The following is an 18,967-nucleotide window of genomic DNA, read 5'->3' as shown; positions in this document are numbered from 1 at the left end:
AGGATCTAGAGGAGATCCCAAAGCCAATTTGCTTGGTCATACTTACCTCTGATATTTTGCATTGACCATCAGCAGCAATGATGAAAACTGACACAGCCACCAGCCACATGAATGTACATGTTTCTGTCAGTTTCTCATAATTCCCTACCCCAGAAATGAAGAATGGAGCAAATGAAACACTTTTTTTTACTATTTAAAAATATGATTTAATGATAAGTTTTGCTCCTTTATTATCTCTTTGGTAATTTAAAAACTGACTTTTTTTTTTTTTTCAAAAGGATGATTAGAAAGTTTTGTAATTGGTGTAGCTGAAATTTGTAGGTATAATGGTTTAATTCCTATTGCAGCATAAGAATCACTGGGAATAAAATGAATAAATTAATGGGTATTTGTAAACTATATTTAAAATGAAATTCCTAAACGATCATTAAATTAATTATGTTTGAAGATAATATTCCCAGGAAGAAAGGGTTAAAGTTGCTTTCATTTTTTTTTTCTTTTAACTCTTTAGAATACTCTCTTGTATCAACAAAGCAATTATTTGTGTCAGATATGAAGGAAACCATTTTCAAAGGAATCACCATCTGATATATAAATCGGCTACAATAATTTAACATTAATAACCAATGCTACTTCCCATCTAATATTTTATTTTTAAAGCAGAGAGTCATCAATGAATTTAGTTGATCTTTTAACAACTTATAAAGTGAGGATATATGAAATAATGTATCACAAGAAAAACTGTCTTAATATTTTACAGATATCTCTTTTACTTGTATAATGGTATTTGTTTATCTGTGGGTTTCCAAAGCACCAAGCAGAGTGTAGGTAGTAGATATTCAGTTAATATTGATAGGCTAAATTGATTTGTCTTTCATTTTGAATGCTTTGTATTCAATGGCTCACTTTGCCTATCCAGCCATCTTTTGAGTTATTATGCCATTTTTCAAGATGAGGTATACTAAAATCTGTGTAATAAAAATAGTGAAAACTGAACTGAAATCTATTTGTTTCTTTTCTCACTAAAGTATTGGAGGAAAAGAAAGAGAGAGACAGAGAAAATCTGATGGCTTCATTACATATGTCTCATTGTTTTCTAGTTTTTACAACACTACAGGAAAATAATAATTGCTAACATATAGAGTGCTAATGTGACACATTGTAAGACATATACATTTTATAGCTTCCACTCTCAACTGATGATAATTGATTTTGTGTGAATAAGAATTTTCTTCAATTATTTTATATATAATCATTTATGAAAAGTTATTTCTTAAATATATTTTTATTTATTTCAGAGAGGAGGGGAGAGGGGAAGAGAAAGAGGGAGAGAGAGAGGGAAAAAAAGAGAGAGGAAAACATCAATGATGAGAGAGAATCATTGATCAGCTGCCTCCAGCAGACACCCCACTAGGGATGGAGCCCATATCCCAGCCATGTGCCCTTGACTGGACCCTTCAGTCTGCAGACCAACACTCTATCCATTGAGCCAAATCAGCTACAGCAATTTATGAAATGTTCTTGAGAAATGTTTGGATAAAATATCAAAATACAGAGATAAATATAAAGATGCAAAATATCTATGTAATTGTTAATAGAGGAATAGATTTGAGAAAATAATTACAGATATTATGGCGCAAATATTATATTACAATATTAATTTATTTTAAAAAAGAATTCTATACATTTCAGGAATGTGAATTAATGATAGAGTTTAGATTTCAGCTTGTTATTTGGTCACTGAGTAAAGATTTTTATGGAAATAAAAATATGGTATATTTTGGAATCAAAGTATTATATAAGAAAAAATAAAGATGATCCCTACAAAGTCAAAGCATGTGATTTTTCTATTTTAATTCTAACTGACCATGCGATACTTAGGAAGGTCATTTAATTTATCTGAGCCTTAGTTTTAGGACATATACAACCACAATAAGGTATGTCTTTCCTTGCCTGCCTTCTAAAGCAATAGGAGTATAAAATTTGACAATGGCCCTTTATATAATTATTTTATGACCTTATATTACTGATTATTTACATAATGAAACCTTTAAGAAATAAAATATTTGGATATCATTATAACTGCATGTCTGTTGCTGAAATAGCTATATTCTGATTCTGACTTACAGAGAGGAAAAAAAGATTAGCTACCAAGAATATAAATATAGGAGCTAGCTCAGTAATATTTGTTTTTCTGCCCCATTAGGTGCTGAACAGAAATATCAGTGTGTCTGTGTGTGTGTGTGTGTGTGTGTGTGTGTGTGTGTGTGTGTTTATATAACTATTAAATATTACTAAGAGACCCTAGGTGGCCCTCACAAACTTCAGGTTCACTTACATTCCTCTTGGCACAGTAAATACAATATAATGAATGAGGGTAAGTAAATGACCCTAGAGTTCAGAGTGCTCATGCAATCAGACAGCAGAACTCATGGGAAGGAAGCCCTATGGATATACTGCATTGACTGATGGCCTTGTTTGGGGAGGCAGCAATTTAACTGTAAACCCACAATCTCATTGTGAGCAGGGAAGAGGAGATGTTTCCCAATGCAGGAAACGGTTGCCATAGCATTTTCCTTCCCTCTTACTGCCTACTCCCTCACCCCTAAAGCAGCAACAATTTGTGCTCTAGTATTTTCTATCAGGAGCCGGATGCATTTTCAGAAGCCAGGACTCCAGTCATGTGATTGTGATATCTACACCACCTACTGTTTTTGGTAAGGATATCAAATAAGTCCATTAAGTTTCTCAGGACAGAATCATCTTTGCGGATGCAACTGCCAAACAGGAAACAGACTCAGAGAGAATTTTAACCCCCGCCCCCAATCTCATTGGCCCTCTGCACAATCCAAGCCACAATCACTCCTGCAATACAACCCATTCCTTTCAGCACTCGCAGCCCTGGACAGCTCCCTCGCCGCGCGGCTCAATCCCCTGCAGCGAGCAGGATCCAGCTCAGCCAGCGTTGGTCGGCAGGGTGCCGCAGCAGATACCAAGTCCTCCCCAGAGCTTGCAGAGCACGCGCTCCATCCCTCCTCCCTCTCGGCGCCCCTGCCACTGGCTCACCCCAGCTCACTCCAGACGCAAGTTTAAGGGATTCCCTCTCGGACGGTCTCTGCAGCAGCACATCTGGCCTCATTCGCTGCAAGGCAACCATGAATCTCCGAGGAAGAGCCGTTCTCAGTTTTAACAGACTTCGAGTTCTCCTAATGCTGTTCCGTGAGTAACGTTTTGGCGATCGCGAGCGCTGAGTAGTCTTTTGCAGAGAAAAGAGCCAGCATAGTAAATAAAGTCCGGCAGCTTAAGAAGTGGCCATAACATTTTGCGTGTTGTTGTTGTTGTTGTTGTTTTAGGAGGAGGTGAGGGATGAAGACAGGAGTGGAAGGAGGGGGAAGAGGGCTTCCTTGTTAGGGGCAAGGAATTCCCCAGCAAGCCACACACCTGTATGCCATATCCCAGACAGTGCTATACCGGCCTGTTCGTGGGGTCAGAGCATTGGAAGAAAGATTTGGTTTAAAATCCTAAGATTAAAAAAAAAAGAAAAAAAAAAAAAGGCCAGTTCGGCTATAAATGAGTAAAGGCTTCCTTTTAAACTTTATTTTTGTTACAAATTAACAGCAATGGGCTTGAATTTGTTGGCATGAGGTTAGAGAAAAGGCTCGCAGGTCGCACAGCTGTCGGGAATTTTGTCACCCCAGAGTCCGCAGACCGGGACCTCCAACCATTTGTCACCAGATCCGTGGGCTCAGGGAGCCTGGAACCGATAGGATTTTTCCCCCCCGCAGATACAATGGCTCGAATCACGGCAGAACAAGAAGTGGAAAATCTCTCAGGCCTTTCCACTAACCCCGAAAAAGATATATTTGTGGTGCGGGAAAATGGGACGACCTGTCTCATGGCAGAGTTTGCAGCCAAATTTATTGTCCCTTATGATGTGTGGGCCAGCAATTATGTCGATGTAAGGAACCTTCTCCTTCCCAGCTTGCTCCTAGGGCTCCAGGGGCGAAGGGCACTCACCCTCAATGCCCTACGAAGGCCTGGGTCGCCTGCCTTGCCCCCTTGGCCCCTGCAGGCTGCTCCTGAATGCTGCATGGGGGGTTCCGGCTTGTAACGCCTTTTGCTCGCTCTGCCTGCTTGGAAAGTAACCCCCTCTCTCTGCTTCCCTAACGGCGGCGGGGTCTGCACGTAGAGCATCTAACCGCATGTTCCCAGACCTGGGATCACGCGCGCAAAAGAGAGCCCAGGCGTGCAACCCGGAGTGTGGACGCGCCGCCCTGTGCAGCCCCCACTGGGGCAGGGCGCGCTGAGGGGGTGCGGGCGTCTGTGTTCCCAGCTGATCACGGAACAGGCTGAAGTCTCACTGACCCGGGGAGCGGAGGTGAAAGGCCGCTGTGGTCACAACGAGTCGGAGCTGCAGGTGTTCTGGGTGGATCGCGCGTACTCGCTCAAAATGCTGTTTGTAAAGGTAACTTGGAGCCGAGGGGCGCGAAGGCTTTCCCGGGAGGGTGTGGGCAAGGGCCGCCCCTCAGTGTCTCCACCCAGAAGCTGCAGGGGCCATTGATGCGCGCCTTCTCCCCTGGGCAGGAAGGTCACAACACCTCCAAGGGCCCCGAGGCGACGTGGAGGCTGAGCAAGGTCCAGTTTGTCTACGACTCCTCGGAGAAGACCCATTTTAAAGACGCAGTCACGGGTGCGTAGAGGTCAGCAGGGCTGGAGAGGGAGCCTGGGGAAGCGCGGACACTGCAGAAGCACAGGCACGGAGGCCGAATTCCTCCGGAAATTCGTAAATTTTCTGGAAACAGATCTGGGCTTTGGCTCCCAGGAGTATTATCCAATGCGGAGAAAGTGGAAGCGCCAGTGGGTCTTCCTGATCTCAGGCCTGTACACGCGGCCAGGAATCCGGGCTGAGAACCAAGCAGGCACCCCTGGCCTGATGCCAGATGAGAGTCTCCTCTGAGGGCCTGACCTCCCCTAGCTGCCTGGGGGCGACCTCTTAGGATCTGTCCTTTCCAGGGGCGCAGGGAAGGACAAAGCTGCATAAGTTTCTGCTCCCCATTTTCCTTCTCAGGCGCTAAAACTTGAAGGGAGCCTCTGACTTCCCCGTCAGGATCCCATGCCTTCAGTATCTTCTTGCTGCAGGACAGCAGGGCTCCCAGCCATCTGCAGGCATCCACTGAAGCCACCCCAGAGCGCATTCTGCGCCGTGGCCTAATTTATGAGCTGTTTCTGCCCATCATTTTTAACAACTCACCCAGATTCTCCAAAAATACCGTGGACAGAGGAATGTCCATTCCTCAAATAACAAAGTTTGTATTTGCAGGCGCCGTCAGAGACTGCATTTAAATGTATTGATTGGTTTTCTCAGTTGTCTAATAAATTCACAAGGAGGCCTTCGATCTCCTGAGCACCTGGGCTGGGAAAAGACTTGAATTGAGCACGTGAAAGAATATCTATGTCATCTTTCCCTTTTCGCCCCCTTTATCATCACAATAAAAAAATAAATAAAAGGGCATTTTAAAAAATTTTCATAAAAATTCGCATTCAAGCATTTTCCCAAGGTGTCTGCCCAGGACACAAGAAATCTTGCTTTATGAGGAAGATATTTTATTCTTTGGGGACCAGTGTGAAATGTGGCAAACAGAGTCACTGTCCTGGGTCTTTGGGATCTGCGTTGCTAGGTTTTATAGAGTGAAAAGGGTTGGGTTTTTAGGTATCATGCTCATTTTCTAAAAAGAAATTCCAAAATTTCCCCAAATTCCAACGGAATATTTAAGGAGCTCCTGCTCATGAAGAAATGGGTGTATTTGTCCTTTGATGCCACAGGCAGAGCCTCAACTCTGGCGAGGTGACACTGCCTGGCCGCACAGAGGGTTGGATTAGGTCTGGAGCTGACAGGCAAGAGCCATTTCCCTGGCTGGGGAGGTTAGGAACCAGGAGGGTTCTGCCAGCCAGAAAGGCCTCACCTTTGCTTTGGTTTTCCCTGCAGCTGGGAAGCACACAGCCAACTCCCACCACCTCTCTGCCTTGGTCACACCAGCTGGGAAGTCCTATGAGTGTCAGGCTCAGCAGACCATTTCACTAACCTCCAGTGATCCGCAGAAGACAGTCACCATGATCCTGTATGCAGTCCACATCCAGCCCTTTGACATCATCTCTGATTTTGTCTTCAGTGAAGGTAGGTTGTGGGTGTGATAATGGGAGGGGGTAAGAGAAGTCTGGCATCAGGATGGACATGGAAGGGACCTGCCAAGAGTCCTAGGCTGCAGCTTGGATTTCCTCTGGGCTGACATGACACTATCTCCTTCTGTAATATTTTTCTAAGACTAAAGGCTGTAAACTGGATCATACCAACTTTCTTCAATGTCTCCTTCTTCCTTCTCTCCCTCCCCCCTTTTCACTTCATTCTTCCCTCCCTTCTTTTATTTATTTATTTAACTTTCCCTTCCTCCTTTCCTTTGCCAAAAGGGAAACCCTTGGTAGGGAGAAAGATAAGAAAATCAGCTTGGAAAAATATATACATTTTTGGTTTAAATCTTTTCACTCAAGAAGCAGCTAAAAATCTCAGAGAGCCGAAGGTTAGAGAAGGGCCTCAGTTTCTCCATGTTCTCTCACTTCCAGCTGTAGTTTCTACCACTATGAGTCCAAGTTTATGTGTGGCTGGAATGCAATAGGGGTGTGTGTGTGTGTGTGTGTGTGTGTGTGTGTGTGTAGGTCGCATGGAGATCACAGAAAGAGAATTATGAAGGCGTGCCTCCATCCAGCACTCACTACGTGGAAGGGATACCCACAAGGTGCCAGAGAGGCATGGGTCCCTGACCTGCTCTCTCTGGGTTGTAGAGGAAATAAGCTTCTCCGTGGGTGTTAGCCCCTGAGAGTGCCTCTGGCAGGTTCAGGGCATCTCCATTCTCCTGGTTCTCTGCCTCCCAGCAGAGGCAGGGCATGAAGAGAGCTCACCTTTCTGCAATTTGTCCAAGTCTAGCCACAATTTACACTGGGCAGATGTAGGGCAAGGGAATTCTTCAATTCATGTGTTCTCTCTCTCTTGTCTAGGGGGAGGTTGTTATATATACTGTTGATTCCTTGTGGTTAAAAAATGAAGAGATATTCTCATTGCTTTATGGATGACTTTTTGGGGGGCTGGGGTTCCCCAGGAGAATACAGTTATTCCAATGTTCAGGATATTAGAGAGTTCCCATCTGTGTCACACACAAATCACTGTCATTTCCCAATGAATCCAGCTTTCATAAAATGTACCTCCCACTCAAACCAGATCCACCCTCTCCCTCTTACCACCACCACCACATGATCAATTAGAAGGCATTTGAGACTTCCTATGCTCTTGTGAGAAGGGCCTGCTTCTTTCCTCATAGGGTTAGCAGCTAATACAGCGCTTGGCACATTGCAGATGCCCAGCTAACTTGGGCTGAATTAATATTCTGAAACTGTGCACTCATTTAATAGAGACTTCCAAAGGCTTCCATGCCAGGCAAGTCAGAATCTAATTGATTTAGTAAAGCAGCACCACACTTAACTGTTCTCACACTATTCCATTTTAATGTATTTTCTTCAAAATTGAAACTAAACTCTGTGTCAAGACCTTAACGTTTTTTTTAATCTGTTTGATTACAGAATTATTTATACATGTAATAATGTCTGTCTTAAACTGAAAATATTAAAGATGATTAAATGTAATTGGATTTGTGATTATTGATGATCAGGAGTTTATTATGAAAATATTGGATTGTGTAGTATCAGTCCCCACAGTCCCTATCATAGATGCTTTTGAGTTTATATGGGTCCTTTCAATAGCCTCTAGTGCCTTTTGTGTTATTTTTTTGCTGGTCAGCTGTTCTTAGGCACTCCATTACTTCTTGGTACTACTGGTGCTGTAGTTGCTGCTTTTACTAGTTTCTTACCCAAACCTTGTCCTAACCCACTCTGGGTTAATTCTAAGTTGGTGCAATTCTAAAAATCTCAGTTTAGATTTTTAGAATTGTGCACAATGTCAGAGTAAATGAATTCTGAATAAGGACCAGCACTACTTTCCTAAAAACTGCTGAAGTTCATGGCATGGACTTAATGACATCTTTTGTTTGAAAAGCAATTTTTTATCCACTTCCAGTTCCTAGATGGGCGTGACAGTCTAGGAGTATTTGTACCTAAGCATATATAATGTCCTAAAGGCAGATATATTAAGCACAAGAAAATTGCACCTGTCTCACCAGGCTTCTCTGGGTAATAATTAGGATGTCCTCTTCTGTATGGTGCCCTGGGGTTTTAAGCCTTGTAGCTTTGGGAGCAGGCAAGCCCCATTCAGAGTCACTCAGTGGATCCATGCGCCTTTGTATGGTAGGGGCTCTTTTGTTCCTGGCTCCTCCTTGTCAGAGCCTCTCAGACTCCCGCTGCATTTTGTAAGAGACCATTTTATTTTGTCCCCATTCCCCAGAACAGACCCTCAGGAGGCCTTGGCCGTGTTGTGGATGGCTGTGTGAGTGTGAGTGGAGCTTGCCTGTGTGTGTGTGTGGGTGGGGGGGGGGGAGTTATCTGGTCATATCTGTATGCTCACTGCAGGGTGTACACATGCAGTTGGTCATGTATGCACAGGACCCACAGCATCGTGGTTTCCAATGAAGAGTCTCTCCTCTGTGTAAGAGGGGGCATACCTGGCAGCCTGCAATTTCACACCTGCCTGCTTAGACTGAGAAAGACGAGGAAGGGTCAGTGAAGTAGATTAGTGGACACTTGCAGGGGCTTTTCTCAGCCCAAATGGGGGTTGACGTCTCTATCACACAAATCCCTTTGGAACACTGAGCTTGTTTACTACACCAATCCCCAGCGAAGGTTTCCGAGCTGCAGTGTGCACAGGAATCTGCTGCAATGCGTACAACTGTGGTGATTGTGCTAGCATGCAGAGTCTGGCTCAGTAGGTCTGGGGCAGACCATTTCTAGCCAACCTCCCCATCCTCCCACCCCCCATACTTCTGGTCTACGGAGCACTGTGGAAAAGATAAGAGCATGGAAGGCAGGAACACACAAGCTTTATTGGTGCGTGGACATGGTTGCATGAGAAAGGAAGCTCTTCATAGCATGAGGCTGACCAGAGGGAGGCACCTAAGGACCCCCATCCAGAGGGGGAGGGGTATTTAAGAGGGGGTTACTGTGCCTAGGTGATGTCTATCACTGGGTAGCACAGTGAGGAGTCTCTGGGTTCAGAGAGCTCCGAGGGGCAGCAAAGAGGCTCTAAGCCATATAGCTGGAAGGCCCTAGCTTATCAATGGGTAACAGCTGTTGGTTGAGGTTTATTATGCAAAGCAGGTAGACCCTAAATGGCTAAAAATCTGCTTGTTTGGGCTGTTTTAAAAAGAATTGGATGTGTAAAAATTTGAGTTTGGCACCAGCAGGCTTTTCAGCTAATGGATCTCAGTCTCCAGTGGGAAAATAAACCACCCAGGGGCCAATATTCGGCAGCCACATTGGCTCATTTCCATAACAAATACACTTTGTGTGCCTTCTACCTCCCTGCAGTTCAAGGCACCCCTGTTGTTCAGTTGGGGTGGATTAATTTGTCCTCCCACACTTAATTCCTTGTGTGTCCCTTTGAGGGCCCCAGGAGATTCCTGTATGTGATGGAGTGTAGGATGCAGCACTGGGAGGGGACAATCAGCCTGAACATTGTAATGGCTTGTACTAAAGGCAACTTTCACGCATAATGACAGAAGAAACATAATGGAACACGAAGGGGACCTCTATTCGTCTTTATTAAACAATCGGGTTTTACCGGCATTTACACGGTACCCCATATAGGCTGGTTCCTTTTTAATTCTCATTTGAGAAGAGAAAAAAACAAACAAAAAACAAGCAAATCAAACTGTGAAGAAGGAAATGAGACCCCCATTGACAGTGGGGAAACTGAGGCTGGGAGAAGTGAAATTATTGGTGAAAGCTGCACTCCGACTGGCTGCCGGGGCTGGGGCCAGAACCTGTATGTGGGTATCAGATCCTGTGCTCTTCGCCTCTGAGAGCCTCTGCTGCTTTTGCTCAGCAACTATAACCAACATTTGGACGCAGGAGGCCTTTTTGGAAAGGTCATTGGGTACCTTGGACTCATGAGCTTTGTGTCATTGCTGCTAATGACTTGAACGGAAGATGCCACCTGGTCTGTATTTTACCCAGAATTATTGGGGGGTGGGGGGGGGGACTTGTGTTCTAGTGGAAATGAGTGAGCCTTACCTTCCTCTGTATACCATCCCCAGTAGTGTTACAGAATTTGCCAGGTGACCGAAAAATGCACAGGAGTACCTGGAGATAGAGGAAAAACCCATTTATTTCCAGATGTTTCACATGTGCTAGGACCGTGATTCAGGGAGCCTGTTTCCAAATCCTGAGCAACCCAATATGGAGGAAGCTTTCTCTTTGCATCCTTTGGTTTCTTTGTCCCCCAAATAAGGATCAGACTTCTCGACCTTTTGCATGCTTTGCTAAAAGCCCCATGTATTGGGATGGGGGTCAGTGAGTCCCAGTACCTAAAGGCCTGGCCTGGCACCAGCGCTGATAACCCCCTCTGGGGGTTGTGTATTGTTCATGATTTACAGCCTCTGTAAAAAGTGAGTATTTAGGTAAATAGGTCTTGCAAGACCAGATAATTAAGGAAGGGGCACTGACTAGACTAGAGGCTGACCAGAATGTGCATTAGGGATACTGATTAACTAGGTACAGAGTCAGGCTGCTGGTCTCCCTGCCAAAAATGTCTTATTTTCCTCATCTCTAGGTGCCCCCTGGCTAGCTGCCATGCCACCAACCCAGGGAGGGTTTGCTGATGCTCATCCCAAGGGATGTGTGGAACATCCCAGTCAAGAAACATGTCACCCTGGGTACTTGATCCTCGGGCCCTCCTGTGTAAACATCTAGAGCCGTGGTTCTCAACCTTTCTATTGCCATGACCCTTTAATACAGTTCCTCATGTTGTGGTGACCCCCAACCATAAAATTATTTTCATCGCTACTTCATACCTGTAATTTTGCTACTGTTATGAATTGTAATGTAAGTATCTGTGTTTTCCGATGGTTGTGACCCACAGGTTGAGAATTGCTAGCAGGGTCACCTAAGACCATGGGAAAACACAGATATTTACATTATGATTCATTAACAGTAGCAAAATTACAGTTATGAAATAGCAACGAAAATAATTTTATGGTTGGGGGTCACCACAACATGAGGAACTATATGTTAAAGGATCGCAGCATTAGAAAGGTTGAGAACCACTGATCTAGAGAGAGATAATTCTGTTATTAACACTGTTGAGAACTTGTTGAAGGCTGGGATATGGAGCCCAGTGTAGGGCCACATTGCTAGTCTTAGAATTCTGTGTTCTTGGCATTGTCCTGAGACACAGCGCATTAGTGTGGGTTCCCCAAAAGCAGATCCTAAGGGAGTGTGTAAGGGCAAGTAGTTTACTTAGGAGGTGGTTCTGAAAAGCACTGGCAGGGGATTGGGGAAGTGAGATGAAATAGGAAGGCAAGGCAGCCCACACAGGTCCATTAATAAGCAGATTACTACTGTGGGCACCTGTGGGCACGCTGTTGGAACATCTGGGAGAGGTTATAGGACCCACATCATGTATCCCACCTGACCTGGGAGGGGAAGGGGAAGTAGGGGAGGGGGCCAGCATTTACCTGCCAAGTCTCATGCACTCCATCGGGGTAAAACAGATTAGATGGTACCTCCCAATCACACTGTTTGGAATATTAGAAGTCATGATAAAAACTCACGAATTCAGCCTGCCAACAATCTCTCCAATGACTGCTGGGGTGGAGGGGAAGGCATTGACTCTGGTTTATCTAACTTCCTTGTAGTCAAAACCTGTGGGAATGGGTGGCAATGGTGAATGAGGAGACATGGTCTGTGTCTGCTACACCTTGTTACTGGGAGATATAAACTGCCCCTAGGCCTGGGGGAGCTTACAGGTTGGTGGGATAGAGTTTACACATATCCTTCTTGTGCTTGCCCTGTTCCTGACACACAGAGACATAATTAATATTTAACTTTTCCTTGTATTGTAAATGAAGGTAACAACCCACAGTAGTATCAGTAATACCTGTGACATTGTCACAAATAGATATCATAGTTTCATCTCAAGTTAGTTTGTACAGCTCTTGCAAATAATTATGCTTCTCACTACTTTGTAAATCAAGCCAGCGTACATGTGTATTAACAAAAAGTACCTATAGTACTGTCTTCCCAATCATATAAAAATATGTTGATAGCTGAATTTCAGTGTAATCTGTTTCCTGTATAACATTAAATATTTTATTTTTATGCATTTATAAGCATTATTCTAAGAAGAGTGTTACAGTTTCATCAAACTAGTATAAAAAATGATTACAACCTATGGTCAATCATGGCCTAATATATATTAAATGGAAAATTCCATTTAGTAGGTTTATTTATTTATTTTTTATTGATTTCAGAGAGGAATGGAGAGGGAGAGAGAGATAGAGACATCAATGATGAGAGAGAATCATTGTCAGCTGCCTCCCAACCCAGGCATATGCCCTGACCAGGAATCAACCGGTGACTTACTGATTCATAGGTCAATGCTCAACCACTGAGCCACTGGATGCCAGCACTGTTTTAAATAAAAGAGAATAGAATAGAGTATAAAATGATTTGAAGCACAAAGTAAGGATAACTATTGTTTTGTAAAATTCTGGTTTTAGTTATGTATGTATACATCTGTTTTGACTTGTAATATAAAATTTTTTCCCTATGGGTTAGAGGCAGTTAAAAAACACTGGCTGAAGCTTAAAAGGAAATGGGAGTTCTTTATGGGTTCACAATCTCTCATCTAAAATCTTGGACAATTTCCAGAATTCAGAATACTGTAGATTTTAGGAAAAAATATACTGTGATTTTGCTTTCCACAATTTCAGTTACCTATGGTCAACCATGGTCTAAATATATAAATGAAAAATTCCATAAATAAACAATTCATAAGTTTTAAATTATGCAGTGCTCTGAGCAGCATGGTGAAATATCTCGCTGTCCCTCTTTATCCCACTTGGTCTATGAATCGTTCCTCTGTCCAGCATATCCACATATCTGCCATTAGTCACTTAGTATCTGTTCAGGTTATTACATACACTATTGATAACCTATAGCAGAGCCGATGTTCAAGTAACCTTACAGCTCACATTATTCACCTCACTTCATCTCATCACTCGAGCATTGTATCATCTACATCATTACATGAAGAAGGGTGAGTACATTATAATAAGGTATTTTGAGAGGAGACCACATTCACATAAACTTTAATACAGTATCCTATATAATAAAGAAGTAATATGCAAATTGACCATCATGCCCTCACACAACATGGCCACCCCCATGTGGTCACAAGATGGCCTCTACAAGATGGCTGGCAGGGGAGGGCAGTTGTGGGTGATCAGGTTTGCATGGGAAGGTGGTTATGGGTGACTAGGCTAGCTGGGGAGGGCAGATGGAGGTGAGCAGACCTGCAGGGGAGGGAGTTGGGGGTGACCAGGTTGGCAGGGAAGGGCAGCTGGGGCAACTAGGCCGACAGGGGAGGGCATCTGGGGGCAATGAGGCCTTCATGGGAGGGCAGCTGGGGGTGACCAAAACTGCAGGGGAAGGCAATTGAGGGCAACCAGGCCAGCAGAACAGTTAGGTGTCAATCAGGCTGGTAGGGGAGTGGTTAGAGGGTGATTACACTGACAGAAGCGGGGCAATCAGGAAGGCAGGCAGGTGAGCTGGTTGGGAGCCATCAGTCCTGGATTGTGAGATGGATGTCTGACTTCCAGTTTAGGCTCGATCCCTGTGAGGTCCCAGATTGGAAAGGGTGCAGACTGGACTGAGGGACAATTCCCTCCCCCCAGTGCACAAATTTCATGCACCGGACCTCTAGTTTTGTTATAATTATTCTATTTTTAGTTATTGTGGTTAATCTCTTACTACGCCTAATTTACAAATCACTTTATTATAGGTATGTGTTTAGAGGGGAAAAACATTATCCTATATAATAAAAGTCTAATATGCAAATTACCCCCTCAACTGGGAATTTGACTAGGGGGCAAGGCTGGTCCATCAACCACCTGTGGCCGCTCCCCTAGTCAGCCCAGCTCGATTGGCCCCAATCAGGGTGGGCTGGCCTGACCCCACCCATGCACTAATTTATGTACCAGGCCTCTAGTATACATATATAAATATGTATACAGTTTGGTGTTCTGCAGAGTTTTAGACATTCACTGGGGGTCTTGGAACATATACACATGGATAAGTGAGACTATTGAATTAAAAAGACTGCAGACTTTGATTGTAGCCCCCTGTAATCAAATATATTAACATATATTTATTGTGCAATGAAAAATGTGAATTTTCAGATTAGGTAGGATGAATGAGAATTATGAGCAGACCAATGGTAACTCAAGTCAGGTTTTGCTGCCAAATGAGTGATAACAAAGTACTTTTGATTTCCAGAACTTTGTGGATTTTGGAATGGTGGATAAGGGATAGCAGGTTCAGGAATTCCCATTTATTTGACCTCTTAGTGGGAAGGAAATGGGTGAGGATGGGAGGATTCAGTATTTTTCATGATACTTTTTGACATCCTCTTATTTCCCATGATTATTTTTGAAATGTCCGTAGTTTAATACTCCCTTTAGAAAGCACTTCCTGTGCTGTTTAGTTCAGTTTTTTGTTTTTTGTTTTTTCCCTAATGCAACAACAACAAAAAAAACTTTAAGAAATAAAACACAGCTGGTGTGGCTGAGTGATTGACTATTGACCCATGAACCAGGAGGTCATGCTTCAATTCCAGGTCAGGGCACATGCCCTGGTTGGGGGTCAATCCCAGGGGGGCATGCAGGAGGCAACTGATCAGTGATTCTCATCATTGATTTTTCCAGCCCTCTTGTCCACTTCCTAAAATAACATTTTTAAAAAAGAAAAAAAAAAAACACAATAGTAATTTAATTTGGCAATGTATTCATGCCAAAATACATTGTGCTTTTCTCCTCTGGAAAAAAAAGATGGGATATAAGGTGTTATTTATCATAACTACACCAAAGTTATTATCTATTTAAGAATAATATATCTGGCACCAAATCTTATATGTAGTGGCTTTTTTTCCCAGCCAATTTTTTTCCCAAGCAATTTTCTGACACTAATTGGGAGTCCTACAATTCCACTCAATTCTGACAGGATCCACCTGGAGACCATCAGATGCCACAGGTTAAGAACTCAGCCCTACAAGACTACCCGCTCCCACTATAGACACCAATCTAGCCAACCTGCTATATATTGGAGGCTTCCTCCTCCTTCTCCTCAGGTGAGATTAATTTGTTAGAGTGGCTCTCAGAACTTTATTAGATCACCCATTTATAAAAGTCAGGGCACATGCCCTCTCTGAGTGTGCCATTCTCCCTATATATCCTTGTGTCCACCAACCAGAAGCTCTGTGGACCAGTCCTTGTGGGATTTTATTGAGTTATCATTGCAGAGGCAGGACTGATTACGTCACTGGCCATTGGTGATTGAATTCAATCTCTCCACACCCAGAAATCAGGGTTTTTGGGTCCAAAGGTGTCAACACTTTAGTCACAGGGCTGGTTCTCCTGGCAACCAGGCCCCTATCCTTAGGTGACTGAGGGGCCTTCCGAAAGCCCCTCATTAATATAAACTCAGGTGTGGTTGGAGGGGGGTTGTTATGAATATCAAAGTATGAATTTGTGGCAAGCACATGGAAATTGAGCAAACCCCACAATCTGTGTTAACAAAATACACACAACAATGTGTTATAGTGAGGAAAACAAATAAACTTGGTTAACAAAATACCTACTCCAGGGACACCATTTCTGTTCATTGTTCTCCTCAAAGATACAATGTGGGATCATGGGAAAAACCAGCTTTCTAACTAAGGAGTTCTAGGCCCACAGTTGTCCCCGGTGCACCTTGTAACAATGGCAAGTCTTTTCCCTGGGAAATGAGTATATTTGACCACAGGCTGCTAATCAAAGTGTTGAACTTGTTACAATTGAATCGAAGAGTGAAAAAAAAACAAGCCCCCGTCTCATTCTTTCAGTTCTTCTGGTTGTAATAAAAAGGCTCAGCCTAGTGCTAATAATTCCTAATATTTGCCAAAATATCTTTTAAAAAACTATTATTTTTTTCTCAGTTGGGGAACGTATATATGTATATATTTACATATTTATTTAAGCAGTTTTACTTAGGTATAATTTAAATAAAATAAACTATCCATATTAAAAATGTATGATGTGCTAAATATTGACTTAAAGCTAAGTATTTGAAGCTATCACTATAATTTATAAATATCAACATACCCATCATCCCCCAAAATATCTTTATACCCCTTTGTAATAAGTATCCATCTCACTGATTTTTTCAGAAACTGAAGGTGTTTTCGTGACCAGTACATAGGTCCACAGAGCCCAGAGCCCTCTTTCCTTCCTGCCTTGTGACTTGGTTGCCTCTGAATGCCAGTGGCTCGGATCTTCTAAGTACCTGATGCTGACTCTAACCCTAGCTTATGTCTTCTCAATACTGCCCTGACTATGCTGAGTCAGACTATTTGAGTTCAGATTGGGGCTTCATTTACCCCTGGGCAAATTCCTTAGTTCTTTTTACCTCAGTTATCTAATGTGTGAAATGGGTGTACTGTGTTTACTGCATAGGATTATTATAGAGATTAAATGAGGCAATCTTTGTATTTAGGACTGAAAATTAATTTAGGAACCAGGCATGTTAAGTATGAGCTTTTAGAAAACTGCCTATTTGCCTGTGATTTTCCAGATTCTTTTTATTGGTCTCAGGTGAGTTGAGAGGGAGGACTGTATCAACAGGGATTTTGGAGCATCAGTAGTTGCTCAATAAGCACTCACTGGGTCATCTTTACTTAAGAACTTGGTCTTTATAAAGAGATATCTAAAGCCTGTTTTATCCAGTTGTGGCTCATAAATTTGGTGAAAGGCCACTCGTTACCCACAGAGAGCAAGGGAGCCCAAGTAAACATGTACTTTTTGCTAGGAATGCACTCTGGTCACCTCTACTAAGTATCTGACCACCAGGTTTTCCCAAAATTTTTTCAGATTCTATGTGAAAATGGAGACATAGAGCTATGAAACTTGAATTTTAAGAAAGTAAGATTGAATCACCTTGTGTGCTAGTAACATTTTCTTTCTTGATCTAGGTGCTGATTACATGGGGTATTCATTTGTGAAAATTCACTAAGCTCTGCACTTTTTAAAAAAGATTTTAGTATATTTACATATATTCAAATGCACAAATCTAAAGTATTTAACCCAATGCATTTTTACCTGTACTTGCAACCAGGTAACTATCACCTAGATCAAGATATAGAATATTTCCATCGCATCTGAAAAATCCCTTGTGTCCTGCTTGCCAGGTATAAGGATTTTTATTTTTTAATCACCGTAGACTTAGTTTTACCTGCTCTTAAATAGGTAAATGGCATCATACAATATATACTCTTTTGTGTTTGACAGGTTTCTTAGTTTTAATTAGAAAGAATTAAATAGTTTTATAAAGTGTTTGTACCATTTTCCACTGATGATGTATGAGAGTTCCCATTGCTTCATGTAGTTGCCAACATTTGGTATTTTCAGAGTTTTTAAAGCTGTATATTTGTGTACAATTCTCTATGTGTACATTATCCTTCAAGAAAAAGTTATATAATCAAACCAATAATAAAAATGATGGTGGTTGGGTCTTGATACTCTGAAAATTGAAAAAAATCATCTGAATATTTTGTAGACATTGGCCAGGAATCCAGTAACTGAATGTTGCCTTATTTAATTGGTGTATTTTTATTTTATATTATGCAAAAATATTGTGATTCAGCCTTAGAGTTTGTTGGGGAAATATTGTTTCTGAAAACACACACACACACACACACACACACACACACACACACCCCACAGGTCTTCCCAAAGTTTTCTGGAGAGAGATTTTCATCTCCATTGCCTTTAAATTTTGGTAGGAAGATGTATGATTTAGTGCCTTTGGACTGGAGCTCACTGCTTTTCTTCTTCTTTCCCATTTCAGAGCATAAATGCCAGGTGGATGAACAGGAACAGTTGGAGGAAACCTTGCCCCTGATCTTGGGGCTCATCTTGGGTTTCGTCATTGTGATAACACTGGTGATTTACCACATCCACCACAAAATGACTGCCAACCAGGTGCAGATCCCTAGGGACCGGTCCCAATATAAGCACATGGGCTAGGGGCCATTAGGCAGGCAGCCCCAAACCCTGTCCCCCACCTGGATCAGATAGAGACACAAAAGCACTTTACCACCTTGTACATGGGATACACCAACATAGCTACAATCCAGCAGTCCTGGGTATCCACGGCTTGCTTGGCCAGTGTCCATGCTTAAACCCAGGGATGGGGGGATCCTTTTGGCTGCAGGGGGTGAGTGGCAGTTGTTCTCTCTATGCTGGAGAATGGGAATAGGGGGGTCAGCCAGCTTTCATGCTCATGGGGGCTTGGCTTTGACTCTTAAAGGAGCAACACATAAAAGTCAGAGGAGTATCTGGCCCCAAACTTTACAGATTGGAAAGACACTCCCTTTGGGAAGACACCCCTTTAGAAATAGGGGTGTTTTGGTCCCTTGAACGCAGCTGGCTAAACCCTACACAATTGTCAATGCACATGAAATACAACCTCATGCTCCCTGCAGCAAGACCCCTGAAAGTGACCCACGCTTCTGGCTGGCATTCTGCATGTCTAGTGATTGTCTTGGAATGTTCCACGGCTACCTGCACCCAGTGACTTCGCAGCACAAGCATCTGGTCAATGCCACTCTGCAGAGTTGTATGGACTTCACAGTGTGCCAGGTCCAACTAATGGGACCTGAAGAATCAATCAATCCATGTGAGTTTGTTTTTCAGAATGAATTAAAACACTACAGTCT

At 42.9% G+C, this 18,967-nt stretch overlaps 1 protein-coding gene across 1 annotated transcript; it reads left to right on the top strand.

The window, feature by feature from the left end:
* Window positions 1–2,817: 2,817 nt before the first annotated feature.
* Window positions 2,818–18,967, top strand: LAMP5 (lysosomal associated membrane protein family member 5). The gene is made up of 6 exons (XM_084887426.1): window positions 2,818–3,219; window positions 3,786–3,958; window positions 4,334–4,465; window positions 4,585–4,690; window positions 5,987–6,175; window positions 18,097–18,967. Exons 1-6 carry the CDS (start codon window positions 3,156–3,158, stop codon window positions 18,273–18,275), a joined length of 843 nt encoding a protein of 280 aa, XP_084743552.1. The 5' UTR covers window positions 2,818–3,155; the 3' UTR covers window positions 18,276–18,967.

The sequence above is a fragment of the Pipistrellus hanaki genome (assembly GCF_964339955.1).
Source record: "Pipistrellus hanaki genome assembly, chromosome: 6".
Taxonomy (NCBI): domain Eukaryota; kingdom Metazoa; phylum Chordata; class Mammalia; order Chiroptera; family Vespertilionidae; genus Pipistrellus; species Pipistrellus hanaki.
This window is presented reverse-complemented; position numbering and strand designations above follow the sequence as displayed.